Source organism: Echinops telfairi, unplaced genomic scaffold, assembly GCF_000313985.2.
Source record: "Echinops telfairi isolate 266 unplaced genomic scaffold, ASM31398v2 ScPeMD7_3533;HRSCAF=4204_0, whole genome shotgun sequence".
Lineage (NCBI taxonomy): Eukaryota > Metazoa > Chordata > Mammalia > Afrosoricida > Tenrecidae > Echinops > Echinops telfairi.
In genome coordinates, this window is record NW_022107431.1 from 18,250,446 (window position 1) to 18,269,727 (window position 19,282).

The following is a 19,282-nucleotide window of genomic DNA, read 5'->3' on the forward strand; positions in this document are numbered from 1 at the left end:
CTCCTGGGTGGAGAATGGATCCCAGGGAGGTAATGGGGTGGTGGGACCGCTTGTGGAAGGGGCACAGTTCAAAGATGCTCAGCAGGACCATGGAAGATGTAGCATGGAGCAGACCTGAGCGGTAGCGGCAGAGGAAGAGCTGTGTAATGGCTGGGGACATGTGAGGAAGGAGAGGGAGTTAGGGGTACAACCGGACATCCGGCTGAAGCCCTGGGGGGATGTCAGTAGTGGGATGTCAGGTCCGGAGCAAGGGAAGGGATGGGAATGTGTGCTGAGGGGTGGGACCCAGGACTTTGGAGGACAAGGGAATTCTCTCTTCACTTGGAGACCGTAACCTGGGCTAGCCAGGCAGGGTGGGAAGGGTGGCGGCATGGATGAGGGTGTCCCCTCCCTTGTTTACCCCATGGTTAAGTGTCCAAAGACATCTTCGGAGTGTGAAGCTGACCGCAGATGCTGGCTGCTCTCGGGCACAGGCACGGGACAGGGCACGATCCCAGCGCCCTGGCTGGGTTTGGGAAGGCACACAGCTAAATACGCAGAGTTGTACGTAACTCCATTTATTTGAGTAAATAGCTTGTAAATAAATCATTGGTAAACATTACAAAAGTAAATACATTTTCCAAAGCCTGCCAGTATACGTAAAATCCACAAACAGAGTTCTTTTAAAAAATAAAATATGTTCAGAGCACCCTTGGTATAAAATGCCTGGCCCCCGCCCTCTCTGACAGGGCCACCTGGAAACAGTCCCTGGCAGGTGGGGTCTCTGTGGGGAGGCCTGGAGCCTCCTGGATGGTGCATAGGGTATTTGCTCCTACCTGTCACCCCACCCATATCCCATCTGGACTTGAATCCTTCTCCAAGGAGCTGGTGTGGAGCTGCGGAGGCAGGTGCCCAGACTTAACAACTCCAGATAAGTGGGGTGAGGTGTGCAATCAGGGTCAGGCAGCCCCACCCCCTGCCCCCTACCAACCACCCTGGGTCCTACCACACCCATTACTAGCATCAAGACCAGCAAATGCCCATGTGATCAATCATCTGGAGGGATGGTGAGGCTTCCTCCATTGGGAAGTGGAGGGTGGAGGATGGGGTGGGCACAGTGCCCCATACCCACCTCCACATCCTCTACAACACTCAATTCACCCCCACTCTGGTCTGATGCTGCCCAAGTACAAGAAGAGCCTGGATCTTCTCCTATGGAGGAAGATTCTTACTCTGCTGCCTTCCTCCTGACCTGCTTCCATGGAGAGAATCCACAACATATGGGGTGGCAAGGGCTTCCCATTCCCACAACAACACGCCACACAGAGAGTGGGGACCTCTCTAGCAACCCAAGGGGTTCTTCAAATTCAGGGTCCAGACAACACTTAGAAGACCACCAGCGAGCCATTTAGGCCAAGGAACTCATCAGCCGTCCATGCAGTCAGCCCTGGACCAGCTCGCACCATTTTGGAGCATGGTCATCAACAGGACAGCCACCCTGCAAACGCTTCCCTTTGGGCCACCTAGGACACCTGGAAGGTCAGCAGATGCGTGGCAAGAGTGTCTAGTGGCCATTGTGGCCTTCAAAGAAAGGACCACCCCAAGTCTGACCCACCAGTGGGAAATGAAACTCACCTCTCCAGTTTAACTTGGGTGTCTGCAAATCTACACGAGAAATGTGACACTGGAGTCACACGGTACAGCTTCAGGGGGCGGAGAGGGGAGTCTTACCAAGCTAGTTGTAAGAAAATCACCCGCCCGGTAGAATAAGGTCCTAAATATCGGGAGCTTCGCAGAAACCACTGCCTGCTGGAGCCCGTCTGGTCATCCACCTGCAGTAACGGGCCTCGGTCAAACTGCAGCCAGAGATGGGAGATCTTCGCTATTAAAACACTACACTAACAGAAACCTTTAAAAACAGCAAAGGAACGCTCTGGAATAAATGTCTACTACAATCCTTCCCCCCACCCTAGGAAAACAAAAAAGCTGTTCACAAGGACATCTATCCTTTAATAAATGTCGTCTTGTCGTCCAAGCCCCAGGCTCCATCTTCATCTCCGGGAGGGCGTCCTCCTGGGCCACACTCATACACCCTTCTTCTGCGGAGGGCTCAGCTTCCTCATGCCTCGAATTCGAGCGAGCAGCTCTTTGATAAATTCCTAAAAGAGATCAGAAGTGGGAGTGTGAGCGGGGCCATTCTGGTCGGGTGCGTGTGTTTGCAGTCTAGTTAAAGGAAGAGTGACCAACTGCAGTCGACCCCCAGTGCTCGCCCCCACACCGCGAACTGGCGGGGAGGCACTAACCCAACTGGAACAATACAGGAGTGCTACAGGAGTGCCCGCTCCCTTTACTCATCTGTGTGACCCTCTCTGGCCCCTGTGGTTCGAAGCAGGGGCCTAACCTTTAACAAGTGCATTCTATCACTTGGGGAGCGTCTTCCAATGTACTTTTTGATTGTTCTGATCAGGGTGGTGGGGGTTGAGAGTCTAACAAACTACCAGGTGATGCCCGTGTGGTTCTCCAGAATCGGGGACCACCTCTGGCCTAGAGCACCCTAAAGGTCTTTGGGTTCTCACCAAAAACCACAGTATGTAAAAAAAGACACCAAACACTTTTAAAAATAGTAAGCCCAGTACACACGAGTGCATCTGAAATAGAACTTTAAAAAACAGGTATTTTAAGGGAGCCCCCCGCCCCCTCAAAAAAAGGATTCCATGGTCTAGTGAAGGATCAGGACCAAAAGTCAGGAAACCAGCCTAGAGGGGTTCTCGCTTCATCCCACCAGGAACCTTTGCTGTCTTTTGTTGCAAGAGGATTGGCTGCCAATCATCCAAATCGTCCTCCTAATGTATTTGCCACAGATGCAGCTGAGAGCCAGCCGAACAGACCACGGATGGATGGAGCGGCTCACCCTCTGCACTGCCAGGCAAGGACGGTCCAGAGGGAGCACATCACCGCTCGTGCACAAGCTGAAAAACCAAGAGCCCGTATTTGCCGTGAACCGCACTGCCAGCGTGGATCCCCACTCCTGTGTGCCAGGGTGGAACTGTGCTCTGGGGGGTTTCCGTGCCTGCGTTTCAGGAAGGAGATGCCCAGAGTTTTCTTCCACTGTGCCTCTGGGTGGGCTAGGGCACCTCCGACCTTTGGGTAGTAGCCAAGCACAGAAACTGTCTGTACGACCAGAGGTTCCTACTTCCTATTAAAAAGCCCCCGAAGAACCCCAAACCACTCTCAGACAGCTCCCCCACTAATTGCAATCCTCAGTCAGTCCCCTCCATTACAACCCTGAGTCAAGCCCCCCATTAATTAGAGCCCTCACTCACTCACTCATGAGCTCACACTCAATGCCCCAGGGGTCCCCTCCAGCTCAAACACACCACACTTATTTAGTGGTTCTTAAACAACATCATGTATTCTCTTCTAAAGACTTTTATGCTATTATAAAAGTCATATGTGGCTAATGTAGAAAACGTGGACAATTTAAACCAGTGACCATCTATGCCGCCAAATTAGCCACTATGAACATATTTTCTTCCATGGACATTGTTCTCTCCAATTACAATCCTTGAATAAATATATCCCTTTTTCAGTATGTCAGAAGCTTCTCCCACCCCACCCCCCAACATTAAGCATTCTTCCTAAAAATTAATTTTAATAGCTTGATAATTCTTCATTGTATGGGTGTTTTATAACTAGCTTAAAATGCCATTGTCATGCATTTGAAGGGTTCCTGGCTCTTTGAAATGACAAACAATGCCAAGCCTAACAGCTCTGGGCATGAAGCTTCGCCTATATTTCGGATGATTCCCTTTGGGTAGCTAGCCCAGAAGTGTGGGTCAAAGGGTAGAAACATTTTAATCACTACCATTTCTGAACGTAAAACGAAGCCCTGTTTTAATTTTCTGAACACTGTCTATTCTACCCAATTCACAAAGAATTTTCTAGGATGAAATAATACCCCATTTTCTCATTTCTATTGTTTTCCTTTTGAAAACCTAAATGTGTTTCCTATTGCCCCTTTTGCGGTGTAGTTTAAACAATACACTGTATTCTGCACATGCACTTTTAATTTTATGTTTCTGGAACCTGTTACTCAAATGACTGCTGCAAAGAGTTTTAGCGTTTTAAAACAAAGGTCCTTCTTTTAAAGCAAAGGTCAGTATCACAAACCCTATAACTTATCATCGTGACAGCTCGGGCCGGTGTCTTTCACAAAGAGCACTTTTAAAAGTAAGACTCAATTACATAAGGTACAATCATGACCTTTTAGATAAAACCAATCTGATAATTCAAACAAAACTCAAAGTCTATCTGAAAACCGATCATGATGAGTACAAGTCTCAGTAACTCAAATTTCTTTTTAATTTTTACTTATTATCTTAAATGATACAGTATTATTACCTTATGTCTGTGATATAAGACTACGACTGGGAACTAGTCAGCTCACATTCCACGATAACATACTTAACTCTAACACCTACACTTCTTGTTTCCCCTTTTATTTGTGCAACATAACACATACAAGAGGAGCCCTGGTGGCACAGTGGCTACGTGTTTGGCTGCGATCGTCAAGGTCAGCAGTTCGAAACCACCAGCTGCTCCAAGGGAGTAAGACGGGCTTTCTAGTCCTGTGAGAGTTGCAATCTTGCTGACCTGTCCTATAGGGCCGCTGTGAGAGTGGGGACACACACTAGAGATGGAGAAGAGGGAGACACCATCTTAAACGTAATCTTAAGTTAGCTAAGAAAGGCTAACGAGAACAAGACGAGAGTGCCAGCCGTACAGGACAACCTCAAGGGGCCTCGACTTGGAATCATGCATAGAATTGGCCACGGCATCAGAACAGTAACAGTGTCCAACAAGGCCCCTGGGTGGTCCTTTCTCCATCCCACCCCGCACTCCAGTGTCCACGTCTTCATGTCCCGTCTTCTCCGTATTTCGGCCTCATTATCTGTGCAGTTCCCATTCCCTTGGGGAGACCCATTTTCCATCTGGTTTTGAGAAATGTCATTGTGAGGTACCTTTTAGAGCTTTTACTTAGTTTTTTCCTGTGGTTCGAGCCTGCTCAGCTTCTTCGATGTGTACGTTTGCAGCTTTCATCCACTGGGGAGTGAATTCTTCCCCTATGACAGTTCTCTCCCCAGGACCCAGTGACCACGTGTCAGGACACTTGAAGGTGTCCTGCACCTCGCCGGTACTCTGCTCACTGTTCTCTTCAGCCTTTCTCGTTATCTCAAATGAGACCGTTTCTAAGGGTATGTCTTCCAGTTCCCTAATCTTTTCTTTGTAATGTCTTCTCGGCCATTAATCTCCGCCTAACTTCATAGCTTTCATCTCTAGAAACTTAATCTTGGTTTTTTTTTATACCTTCACTTACTTAACACAATCGGTCTCTCCTCTAACTTTGATGATATGAAATGATTGTAATAACTGTTTTAACGGCCTTGTACGCTTATTCTAATAGCTGTGTCGGTTCTGAGTTGGATTCAGTGGACTGATTTAGCTCAGCATAGGTTGTATTTTTTCCGCTGCTTTGCATAACTGGTCTTTTTTTATGGCAGACATTGTGAATTTATCATGTTGGGTGGGGCATATTTTTATTCCTTTAAACTTTTATGCAACAAACAACAACAACAGCAACAACAAAAAACAACTAGAATCCACTGCTATCAAATCAGTTCCAACTCATAACCCCATCAAGGGTTCCCAAGACTTTGAAACAGAGATGAGCAGACAGCCTCATCTTTCTCCTAAGGAGTGGCTGGTGAGTTTGAATCACCAACGTCGCAGTTAGCAATCTAATGCTTACCCAACACCACCAACAATGCAATGGAGCTATTAGAAGACACATGTCTGGGGTCTTAAAGGCTTGAAATTAAACAAGCAGCCATCTAGCAGGGAAGCAATAGAGCCCACATAGAAGAAGCACACCAGCCTGTTTGATACAAGGTGTCAATGGGATCAGGTATCAGGCATCAGAAGACCCAAAACAAACAATCATATCTATGTGAGCGAGGGAGTTCAGAGTGGAGCCCCAAAGCCCATCTGAAGACAATTGGACATCCCCTCACAGAAGGGTCACAAGGAAGGGATGAACCAGCCAGGGTGCAGTATAGCACCAATGAAATACACAACATTCCTCTAGTTCTTTAATGCTTCCTCCCCCCACTTTCATGACTCCAGTTCTACCTTACAAATCTGGCTAGACCGGAACATGTACACGGGTACAGATAAGAACTCTGGACACACAGAATCCAGTGCAGATAAATCCCTCAGAGGAACAACAATGGGAGTAATGATACCATGAGGGTAGAGGGACGGTTGGGGGAGAAAGGGGAACAAATCCCAATGATCAACATATAGCCTCCCTGCTCCAGCCCAGGGATGAACAACAGAAATATGGGTGAAGGGAGACAGCAGACAATGTAAGATATGAAAATAATAGTAATGTATCAAGGATTCATAAGGGTGGGAGGTGGGGGAAGGAAGGAAAACAGAGGAGCTAATATCAAGGGCTCAAATAGAAAGAAAATGTTTTAAAAATGATGGCAACATATGTACAAATGCTTGACACAATTGATGTATTGTCAAAAGAGTTGTAAGATCCCCCAATTTATTTATTTTAATTATCAAGACAAGTTATCTGGAAATAGTGTGCTCTTTTTGGGTTTTGCTATGTGTGACCCGAGCAGCATGTACTGTAGGGCTAACAATTCCCCAAGGGCTGAGCCTGCTGAGCGCTCAGCCCATAGCTGTGAATCACAGGATCTGCTACTGAGAACAAACACTCTTCCTGGCCAGGGGTGAGTGCAGAGCCCTGTATTACTTGGGATCATTTTGTCGGGTAGTCCTTTCCCAGGCTCTCTGTGGAACGCCGAGTGGGGGTCCCTGCAGGGCATGCCCTGTAGAGTCCAGCCTTCCAGCTTCCTTCCGCTCCAAAGCACCCACTGGGAGCTCCAACCTAGGTCAGCAGCCTTCCGTGACCGGTCTCAGCTGCACGGTAGCGGCTCCCTTCAGAGGAGACAGGCTGGCCACAGTCCCCACCTCTCCATAGGGTGGCACTTGCCCACTGACATTACATGCCTGGGCCCGATGGATGATTACAAACCCCTGAGTTCCCAACAAGTGATATGCAGGGTCCAGAGGATGCCTGGAGAGACAGAGACTCACAGAGTGAGCCCTCCGAGCCAGGAGACACAGAAGGATAATGCACCCACCGAAAGTCAGTCACGGAAACTGTTCTGAACCGACGGTGTTAGCTGCCATCGAGGTGGCCCAGTTCATAGTGAGCCCAACCCGAGCTAAACAAAATGCTGCCTGGTGCACGACGGATTGCGGTGTGACCCAGAGGGTTTTCATTAGCTGATGTGTGGAAGGGGACAACCAGGCCTGTCCCCCTCATCTGTCTTCGTCTGAGAGCTCCACAGACACGTGCGGCACCTGCAACATGCCAGAGGGGTGGTGCCAGTACATTGGCAGGACACTGACCTCAGGGGAGAGTGCGCTCACCTTTCACCACTGCTGCTGCGAGCCATCAAGCCGATGCCCACGCAAAGTCACCCTGTGCCAGGGCAGAGCGGAACGGCCCTGGGGGCTTCCTGAGCTGTGACCCAGACAGTGGCAGACATTCCGAGCTATTTCTCAATTCCCATCCCTCCCCTTCCTCCACAGAGCACAAACACGACTGGCCCCTCCCTGAGCTCACCCTTCAGTCCTGAGCACTGGGCATGGCCGATAGCATTACCCTCCATGTCCCCGGAAAAGGTCCTCAAGTCCTTGGACAGGACCTGAGTTTGTTAAGAGCAGGGGAGCCGATGGTCAGACATGCCTAGGGCTGGGTATGGAGCTCCAGGATATGAACTTCTCCCTCCCTAACAATCTAAACAACCTCAGGAACTTCATCGGACCCCAGCTGAGTTACAAAAGGAGAACAAGAAACAGAGGGTAGGGGAAGAGGGGGAGGAAGAGAGAAAAGAAGGAAGGAAGGAAAAGAAAAGGGGATCACTATGGATCACATCGCTGCCGCGCATAGATGAATGAGCTCTGGTGTGTGGAAACGGGATATTTCCCTGTGTAGATGGTGCCCGTGAACTCAGACCCCAGCAGGGTGGGTCCTGTTCCCATCACTTCTGAGAGGCACTTTCTAAAAGAGGACAGACGCAGAGTCACACAGAAGAAAAGAGCCGAGTGAACACGCATCTACAGGCAGTAAAGGGACATACCAAGGATTGCTGGCAGCGTCTAGAAGCCAGGAGCGAGGCCCTCAGCGGTTCCTCTGGGTAAGGAACCACTTGTAAAGGAATCAGCATGGCCAATAGCCTGGTTTGAACCTGTAGCTTCCAGACCTGTGAGAGCGTAGGTCTCTTGTTCTTTAAGCCTACCCCAAAGCCAAAACCAAGCTCACCGCCCTGGGCTCCACTGAGAGTCTTTGCAACCTTGGAGGACAGGGTGGAACTGCCCCTGTGGGATTCTAAGTCTGTGATAATTCCTGGGGGCAGAAAGCTTCATCTGTCTCCCGTGGTGCGGCTGGTGGTTTTGAACTGCTGATGGTGCGGTTAGCAGCCCGATACATAACCACTATGCCATCAGGGCTCCTTTAAAGCTACCCACTTTGTGGCTGAGACAGTGAATGGGGGCAGGGAAAGGGAAGGAGAAGGGAAAGAGAGGGGCTTAGAATAGTAACTCTTACCAACTGTACGCTAGATTTTACCCAGAAAATAATTCTACCTAGGTTCTCCCATCGCCTCCGCCTAGGTCTGAGTCTTCTGCTTTTCTGTCCTTTTAAAGTTATGAACTTTTAAAACTTTAAACTCTTTTTGGAAGCACAAGTTACAACAAACAGGATCTATTTAAGGGACCTTCCTAATGCCGCGACCCTTTAATATAGTTCCTCATGTGGTGGTGACCCCCGAACCATAACATTATTTTCGTTGCTACTCATAACTGTAATTTTGCTACTGTTATGAATCAGGCAACCCCTGTGAAAGGGTCATTTGACCCCCAAAGGGATTGTAACCCACAGGTTGAGAACCGCTGATTTCAGGTGTATCATTCCTGAGTTTTGACAACTGACCACACCCATGACACACCCAACACAATCCAGACCCAGAATGCTCCCTTCACCCCCAGAGTTTTCATCTCCTCTTTCAGCCCCAACCCTCCTCCCTCCAGCCCCCGGTGTTTGTCTGGTATTTTGCCTTTCACAGAAAGGAAACCATTTCTTCTCTGTTTTTGCCTTCTTCCATTCAGCTTAATAGCAATATTATTGAGCATGTAAGTTGAGCAATCTTTGCTATTAGTGAACAGTGTTCTGTTGTAAGGATGTACCACAATTTGGTGTGGAAGAAGGTGCTAGAGGGTCTTCCATTAGCACACAAAAAGTAACCACCTTGGGAGAGTTAGGGGACACAAGGAGGACTTCAGGAAGAGGAACATCTAGGGAGCTCATCTACACACAGAGACACCTGCCCAAGCACACACACACACACACACAGATACACGAACATATGCACACATAAGATGCACATGCAGATACAGATACACGAACATACGCACACATAAGATGCACATGCAGATACAGATACACGAACATACGCACACATAAGATGCACATGCAGATACACAGTCTGAGTTAGTTAGTTGTGCCAGCCTGGCCGATAATCACATGTGGGGCTGGTTGAAAGGCGGAGGGATAAATGGGTGGTGAAGCCTCACCTTTCTAGTTCTCAGGTCTCTTGTTTTGTGATGGTTGCACCGGGTGCAGCTGCCTTAGCAGTTCCCTGCTTCAGCTTGCAAGATTGACTTCCTACAAGACATCCCCAAGGAGAAGCTACATGGACCTATCCCGATGCAGCCCTGGGTGCTGGAGCAGCCGTGTGGAGACCCCTGCTAGTGCTGAGATGCTTGTTCATTCACTGACTCAGCTTTCCTCCTGCAGTCGGCATCATTGCCTCTGTTTTGTGAGGTGGAGGACTTTGTGGACTGGTGTTGGGTTAATGGGTTAATGTTGGGACTTGTGGGCTTGGGCAGCATTGGGTTGGGATGTTTTCGTGATGCACATTTTCTTTACATAAAACTCTCTCTTATACATGAGTTGCTGTGGATTTGTTTCTCCAAAGTACCTAGACTAATACACAGTCACACATGCAAACACACACAGACACGCATGCACTCAGATATACACAGACACACATGCACTGATACACAGACACACACACATGCTCTCAGGTACACACACAGACACACATGCACTCATACACAGACACACACACACACAGTCACATGCACTCAGATACACACAGACACACATGCACTGATAGACACGCATGCATAGAGTCACATGCATTCAGATACACACAGAAACAAGCACACACAGACACACATGCACTCAGATTCACAGACACACACATGCTCTCAGGTACACACAAACACACACACACAGATACACATGCACGCAGATACACACAGACACATGAATTCAGATACACACAGACTCACATGCTCTCAGGTACACAGACACATGCACACACAGACACATGCACTCAAATACACAAACACACACATGCTCTCAGGTCCACACAGACTCATACACACAAAGACACACATGCACTGATACACAGACACACATGCATAGAGTCACATGCATTCAGATACACACAGATACAAGCACACAGACACACACATGCTCTCAGGTACACACAGACATGCATGCACAGATACACATGCACTCAGATACACACAGGCACATATACATTCAAATGCACACATGCTATCAGGTACACACAGACACATGCGCTCAGGTACACAAACACAGACACACGCATGCTCTCAGGTACACACAAATAGACGCACATACAGATACACATGCACTCAGATACACACAGACACACGCACACACAGACACACATGCACTCAGATACACAGACACATGTACACACACACATGTTCTCAGGTGCACACAGACACACATGCACCCAGATACACACAGACACACACATACAGAGACACACATGCACTTAGATACAGACACACACAGAGAGACACACATGATCTCAGGTACACACAGACACACGCACATACAGAGTCACATGCACTCAGATACACATAGACACAACCACAAGGGATTAAAGTAGCCACAGAAAGGAGAGAAAAACAATTCTTTCCAGTGAGCTTGGAAAACAGACTTTATGTAACATGTAGTTACTGGTTTATGGGAGACTTTTGAGACTTTTAAAGACTTTTAAAAGAGATTTTTAAGACCACAGAGATGGTCTTTCTCTATTTTCTTCTTTTTCCTTCCCTAAACTGCTAGCGATAGAGCCCTGGTGGCACCATGGTTATGTGAGGCTGCTAACTACAAGGTCAGCAGTTCAAAACCCCCAGCCACTCCTGAGGAGAAAGATGGGCTTTCCACTGCCATACGGAAGTTACCACATCTACCCTGTCCTGTAGGATCACTATGAGTCGGAAAGGACTCCATGGGAGGGAGCTGGGAGTTGAACAGCTAGAGCAGGTTCTGAGGGTCAGGCAGTTGCCCTGAAGACAGATGGCAGCTGGCTCCAGAGCAAGGGCACTGTCCTGTGGACAGTACTGCCACCCTGTCCTGAGCCTCTGTCCACCTGCGCCCCCTCCCTCCTGGCCCTGCAGCTTTCTGATGCCTTGCTCCTCGCTCATGCTGGCCGGCACTAGAGCCTGTGGCAGATGGACACCATTTTGTAATTATCACCCTAGCCAGGCATCTGGTACCCTTCCCAAGACATTCAGAGTAATTAATCTGGTGTGCTCATTGATGATCATGTGCTGCTTAGAAAAGAAGTGGCCCCGTGGGAAAGTGGAAAACTGCAGCCTCATTGTCGACCCCTGGTTTGGGCCTTATCCCAACGCACTTATGTCATCCTGCAAACACTGATCAGAGAAACAGGCCAGGTGGCCATTACACGGCACCCCTTGGAATACAATGATTTTCTGACAGAAGGACATTTAAAAGACCAATGCTTCAAACCAATGCTTGGGGACTCATGTCACCAACTAGTGTCAGACGGCCCCATAAGCCGGGTAAGCACAGCTTACTTGTGCTTGCCCAACTGTAGTGAACAATTGCACACCTCTTCACCACATCCAAGATCCTGCTTCCAGGTGTGAGCGCCATCTGTCTCTCTCCCAAGCCCACGGCACCGTCCACAGAATCAAAGCCCCTTTCCCATGTACAACCCCGGGGGATGGATAACCCAGTCACCAAGGCAAGCAGGAGCTTCTGGTGCTTCCTGACTAATCACGGAAGAACTGTTCGCTGCAGATTAGTCAGTAAGTACTGGCAACCCTGTGCTTATCTTACAGGTGGGTTACTTGGCCCCACACACTAATCACAGTAGCTCTATGAGGTAAGCCACCTCCTACCAAGAGCACGCAGGAGAACTCTGGAAACTGCCAGCCAGCTCTCGGGCAGTACTGGAGGGGGCTGGGGGGCGGGGGGCGGGTGGCCTGGGAGAGAGGCACAGCAGGTGAAGATCAAGGAGCCGCATGGGGTACCTGGGCTGTACTCTGTGGCCTCAGGGACCATGCGGGTCCCGCAGCCGTCCCCGGTACATTCTCCTCTTGGTCCTCGTGGTAGTCACATAATCTGGTGCCGAGTTGACACTATTGAGAGTGAAGGGGTGGAGTTTAGCCTGTCAATCAGGTCACTGCTTGATGACCTCAGTTGGAGGCGCTATGGAGATAAATAGCGCACCGGAGGTGGGACACACACGCTCTGCTTTGTATTCCTGATGACAAGACACATGGAGCTACACTAGAGCCCTGGAGCTGGAGGAGCCATGTGGAGACCCACACCAGCCCTAAGATGTTTCCACCTCCACTGGATCCACAAGACTTTCCACCCACTGGCCTGTGATCTTCCTGCATTTGGCATCATTGCATGCGTTGTGTGAGACTGGAGAGGAAATTATAAACTGGTATTGGGCATATGAGCTAATATCGGACTTACGGACTTGATCTGGACTGGGCTGGGATGTTTTCTTAATAAACAATTACTTTTATATAAAGCTCTTTCTTATGCACTACGAGTGCCTCTGGATTTGTTTCTCTAGTCTATCCAGACTACCGCAGTCCTCCAGTGAATACACTCCCCAAACCTAACCCCCAAGTCACAGCAGACCCTACAGGACAGGAGAGCTGTCCCATGTGGTTCCCAAGGCCGTCACCTTGATGGACGTGCGGAGCAGCTGGGGGTCCAAACTGCTGACCTTTTGTGGCAGCGGGGTCTGTCACGGCACCGCCAACGCTCCCTGAACATGCGTGTTCATCGACGCCACCTGCTCCTGGCCCTGAGCCCCTCTGCCAAAGGAGAGCAATGGAGACAGCTTGCAGCCGCTTCCAGAAGCTACCTGGCACGTCCTCCTAAAACAGGGGCATTCAACACAGGAGTCAGGGAAGGTGTGAGCGCAAGGGGGTGCAGGGAGAGAAGACTCCCCAGACCTATCGGAGTCCAGAGATGCCAACGCGACCCCAACCCTGTGTCATTGAGCCGATGCTCACTCAGAGCAACCCTGCAGCCCAGAGGGGCACTGCTCCGGGGGGTCCGAGACTGCCAGGCTTCCTAGCAGCAAAGAGCCTCAGCATTTCTCCCGAGGAGCAACTGGTGGGTTTGAACCACCCACCTTGTGGTAAGCAGCGCAATGCGCCTCCGATGGTGCCCCCAGAGCTCCTGGGTAGGTGATGAATGAGGGAAACAGAAGGCAGCATTGCTGGCCGGAGGAGATGGGAACAAGTGGCAAAGATGCCAAACAGCCACGCCTGAAGAACCAACATCGCGGTTCAGAATCACAACGTAAATCTCCATGAACTGACTATGCAGGTCACCCAGGCAGCCAGCTCGCTGGGCCACAAAGCAATGCTGGCCACCCTGCTGCTGGTCCACCTTCACCCCTGGGTGACAATGGGATGTGTTCCTGGAAGTCAGAGGCGTGAACCAGTCCCGAGAACACACTGTGCTGATTACCACTGGGGAGTCCTTTTTCCCTTGGGGGTGGGGGGGAAGACGTGCTTATCCTTGTGAGTGGCTTCCTAAGGGCTCCCTCAGACCTCCCTCCATGCCCCATGGCCTGAGAAGAGGCCACAGGTCTGCTAAGGGCAGGGGTTTGCTGCAATCTCGGCTCTAAGGACATCTGCCCACAAAATCCCTCATGGTCACGACAGCCTCCCAGTTAATCTTCCTCTTTACACTTAAAGCCACGACACCGTGCTGCCCAGTGCTTTCCTTTAAGGATGAATGTGGGCAGCCACATTTCTGCATTTTAGAGGTCCCGACCACTGCCCTCAGTCCAATTTATGATTTACCCAGAGTCTACCCAGTGTGCGTATGCAGAAACAGAGTTCACATGGCCCCATCAGATTCAATTTACTGACAGTTAAGTCTTCCCTCACTCGCTAATAGGTTTCTCAGATTCTGTCCGCTTATAATTCAGACCCTGGAATAACCCCGCATTAAAAAACCCAGCCGCACAGTCGATGCAGGGTGGGAGGGCGTGGTGACAGGGTGGGGGATTCGGCACACGCGTCCCTCACACTTCACAGTCACTCAGGACAGCAGGCTGGTTTTGCAGAGGTTCCTGATACCCACCAGGGAGGAGGACAGCCACCGCTCGTCTCTGGATCCTGCCGACATAAAACAAACCCACTTCCAAACCGGTGGAGTGTGCTCCCGGCTAAGACACCCCTGATTGCGGATCCAGAAACCCCAAAGCCCTGCAACACATCGTCTCCCAGTCATTTGAAAACCCATCCAACCCTCTATCCTGATGGGCTAAAACTCGGGAGGAGACTGTCAAGCTGTGTAAACCGAGCTGCTTTTAAAACACGAGCCCTCCTCCTGCATCTCGTGAAAACGCCTAACGAACTCAATCGTTTGAACACGGGTGGCAGAGCGGGTCACGCTCTGGGCTCTCACCCCAAAGGCTGGCCATCCGAGTCCACCCAGAGGCACCTCCCAAGCAAGCCCTGGTCATCGACACCCGAAACATCAACCATGGAGAGTTCTATGCAGCGCAGTCCTACGCTGACACACAGTGGGGGGTGAGGGGTGGCACCATGAGTTGGAACTGACTTTGATGACAAAACCACCACCATGACTGGGTAGAATGATGTCCCTTGCTTCATCTTCCTCTTACGTCAGGGTCACTGCCAATATGACGGCGGCCTCCTGCTTCTGAAGGCCCAGGGCTGCACAGCTTGGCCAAGCTTACCTAACCCTTCCAGGTTGGCCTTCCCCAGTGGAAACTCTCTTCATCCGGGGGACAAATGCAGGCAGTCCCTGGACTATGGACATCTGACTTACCTAACAGCCCGTAGTTCTGAGCCCAACCCTGTGAAGTCAATGATAATACACATTCGAGGGTAGCCAATGGTTTACGACAACAAACAGGTGCTACTTTGAGACATGCATCAAAACATTACAGAACGAGTGTGTTCCGGAGCCCTGGTGGAGTCGTGGTTCTGGGCTGGGCTGCAGTTGGAAACCCCCAGACACTCTGCAGGAGAAAGATGGGTGAAGAGTCACCCAGAGGGTAACCCACAGGGGCAGTTCTATCCTGTCCTATACGAGCTCTCTACATGGGAATGAAGGTGAAGGCAGTGAGTGTGGTTTGGGGGTTTTATTCATGTGTTTAAAATGTTTTGTGTATCCAGAAGTGCTTCATTATATATTTTTTTGAGTGTGAAAGATACACTGTGTACTAAGACAGCATGGACCTCACTGTTTGAAGTTATAAATTCGGTTTACATCGGAAGGGAATCAGGTTGGAATCCAAGGACTGCATTAGATAGAATAGCCTCTGTTCACTCGGTGACATTTCAGAAGGCCAAGAGAAAGCGGCAGATAGGTCAACAAATGCTGCTACAACATTCTAGAAACATTAAAACGATCAAAATGTGAAGCTGTTGTTTCTCCATCCACCCTCATGCAGGCCCCTACACTTGCATCTCACTAGCCCTTCCCTGAAGAACAGGCGGCCTCCACTTTCTCCCATGGACAGGCTTCTGGGCCCCAAACACTGACCTTGCATAACCTTGGGCTCTAAGAGGACCTGCTGGGCCAGTGAAATTCAAAGCAGAGAAATCCGATCGGAAGGTTACCGTGACTGTGTCTGTGTTGCTGCGGCATTTTTAGAGTTCCAAAGGGGTCATCTTGGTAAATTTTTATGAAGGACACAGAATGACCTTGGGGGCTTATTAGGAAGAATTTTTAAGAAAATGGGAAACTACATTGGCGGGGGAAAAGACCTGGAAAGTTGTGCTAAGGAATGTTCCCAGCAGGACAACAGAGCTGCTCCTTCTTTGAGGGTAGAAAGAATTCTGCCGGGAAACTTCACCTCATCTAGCCTCCTGCCCTGACCTTGCCCCTGCAGGCTTCTTTGTGTTGCCCAAGCTCAAAGCAACCAAAAAGAAATATGAATTGTGTTTGCCGAGCATGCCATTTTGATGTGGCGTTGGTATAAATCAAAGAGGGTAGAATTCTTCCGGAAGGGTGAGAAACAGAACCGCCACCTATAGCCCACAGCAATTCCACGTCAAGTGGCCTACAAGGTTTCCGAGACTCTTAATCTGTACAGAAGCCACTGCCACATCTTTCTCTCAAGGAGCAGCTGGTAGGTTCAAACCACAGCCCCTTCAGTTAGCAGCCAAGCGCTTAACCTCTAGGCCACCAGGGCTGGAAAGCTATGGATCCCCTACGACCACATTCTATTAGGCAGTTTGGTTCCTAACTCAGAGAACCATCCAGTAAGCTGACAGTGCGGCATTTCTATCCTTTTATTCATGTTTTAATATATTTTTAGCAAATTCTCACCACTCTTCAGGGCAGACTTATCCTTGACCAGACAAGAAGTTGTTTTATTTTATTGTATTTTTTAAGATCATTTTATTGGGGGTTCTTACAGCTCTTCTAACAATCCATACATCAACTGTATTCAAATGCATTTGTACATATGTTGCCATCATACTTTCTGAACATTTACATCCTATTTGAGTCCTTGATATCAGCATCTCTTTTTACCCTCCCTCCCTCCCCCACTCATGGCCCCTTCATAAATTATACATTATTATTATTTTCATATTTTCCACAGACCGCTGTCTCCCCTCCCCCAAGGTTCCTTCCCCACTCCTCTGCCCACCTTCTCCCTACCTCCTGGTATCACTACTCCCATTCCTGTTCCTAAAGGGTTTATCTGACCTGGACTCTATGTGTCCTGAGCTCTTATCTGTACCTGTGTGCATGCTCTGGCCTACCCCTCAGTGAAAGGCAGGATGACTGGGGTCATGATAGTGGGGGGCAAGGAAGCCTCAAGGAACCAGAGGATATTGTGTGTTTTGCTAGTTATTATTTTTCTATATATATATATAATTTTTCTCTCTTTGTGTTTTTCTTTTAATTCAATTTTTTGTTTTCTTTTTGTACTGTCTATGTTATTGTTGGTTTGCCTACCTATATAAGATAGGCATGGGAAGCAAGCCCATGGAGAAAGCAGCAATGGGACCGAAGGTTCCAGAGGGACTTAGAGGTAGGAGGAGGCTGGGGAAGGGAGGGGTAAGCAAACAACGCCATAGACAGAAGAAGTTGTTGTAAAAATGGGCTCTGTTGATCCCCTTGCAGAGGGGTCTCGGGGAGGAGATGAGCCAGTCAGGGTGCGATGTAACAACGATGAGAAATACAACTTTCCTCTAGTTCCTAAATGTTTCCTCCCCACTCCCACTATCATGACTCGAATTCTACCTTGCAAGTCTGGCTAGACCAGAGGATGTACACTAGTACAGATAGGAACTGAAAATACAGGGAATCCAGGGCGGGTGAGCCCTACAGGACCAGTGGTGTGAGTGGGGAAACAGGGAGGGTAGAGGAAGAATGGGTAGGAAAGAGGGAACGGATTACAAGGAACTATATGTGACCTCCTCCCTGGGGGACAGACAACCGAAAAGTGGGTGAAGGGAGACGTCGGACAGGGCAAGATATGACAAAATACCAATTTATAAACTATCAAGGGCTCATGAGGGAGGGGGGAGCAGGGAGGGAGGGGAAAAATGAGGACCTAATGTCGGAGGTTTAAGTGGAGAGAAAATGTTTTGAGAATGATATACAAATGCGCTTTACACAATTGATGTGTGTATGGATTGCGATAACAGTTGTATGAGCCCCTAATAAAATGTTAAAAAAAACAAAAGAAATTCCTCCTAAGGAATTTTATGGCTAATCTCCTCAAGATGATTGGATGAGAAAAATGAAAATGTTAGAATGATGATGGCAACAAATGTGCAAATGTGCTTGACACAATGGATGTATGTATGGATTGTGAGAAGAGTTGTACGAGTCCCCAATAAAATGATTTAAAATATATATTTCAAAACAAAAGAAAAGTGAAGGGGAAATAACCCTGGATTAGGTCTTTTGTGAATTTCTCTAGCCACGGATCAGGGATGTGAATAGCCTTGCTATCATGCAGTATGCACTTGAAATTATATTATTAAAGATGCAATTAGCTTAGAATGTATCACCCTATCATTTGACCTACCCTATGGACCATTTTACATGTATTCTAGTTTTTAATATTTTCTGCCTTCTTTTCAATTGATTTTTTATTGGTTTTACTTTGTTACTGTTTATAAAATGCTTTTGTGTACCTGAATCAGGATGGGTAAATATATACAGGCAATAAATGGATTAATAGTTCTTCGGGATGTATTGCAGGGGAGACTGGGGAAAAATTGGTAACTAGTAACAATGAGACCAAGAATTAAGAAAATGCTCTAAAACTTATGTGGTGATGATTATAGAACTCTATTTGATGTGCTCGAACTATTGAATTGTATGATATGTAAATTTTATGTCAATAAACTTAAAAAACCTTCTGATTTTAAAAAAAAAAGGGCTCCTCATTTGCTGCCAAGTCCCAGGCGCCGGCACTTAGACAGATGTTAAACACCCATTTATCCAACAATGGAATAAAAAGAACACAGCCCAATGCCAGCCGCGTGCCCTGCGGCCACCCCAGAGCCTCTGTGGGTTGTAAATGCCCAGTGTGTACCCTCTCCAGCTCAATGAGCAGAGACATCATCCAGCCATCAGCTCAGGGAACAGGGACGTGACTGTACCGCATGTCCATCCACACAGACAGATGCCAGGCCATCATTTTAAAGGCGAGGCGAATCTGCTGGTGGACCGAGACCCGATGGGAGTAGAACAAGTAGACCATGGTCAACTCCAAACTTCTCGGAACGGTGGCATGACATCGCGAGGGTGCCACTGTCAACAAATGAG

General features: G+C 48.6%; 1 protein-coding gene across 1 annotated transcript in view; it reads right to left on the bottom strand.

The window, feature by feature from the left end:
• Positions 1-541: 541 nt before the first annotated feature.
• PPP1R14C (protein phosphatase 1 regulatory inhibitor subunit 14C) overlaps positions 542-19,282 on the bottom strand; it is an 84,465-nt gene continuing 65,724 nt past the window's right edge. Inside the window, exon 5 of the mRNA XM_004702119.2 lies at positions 542-2,138. Within this exon, the coding sequence (XP_004702176.1) occupies positions 2,064-2,138 (75 nt within the window). The 3' untranslated portion in view covers positions 542-2,063. The remainder of the gene's footprint in view (positions 2,139-19,282) is intronic.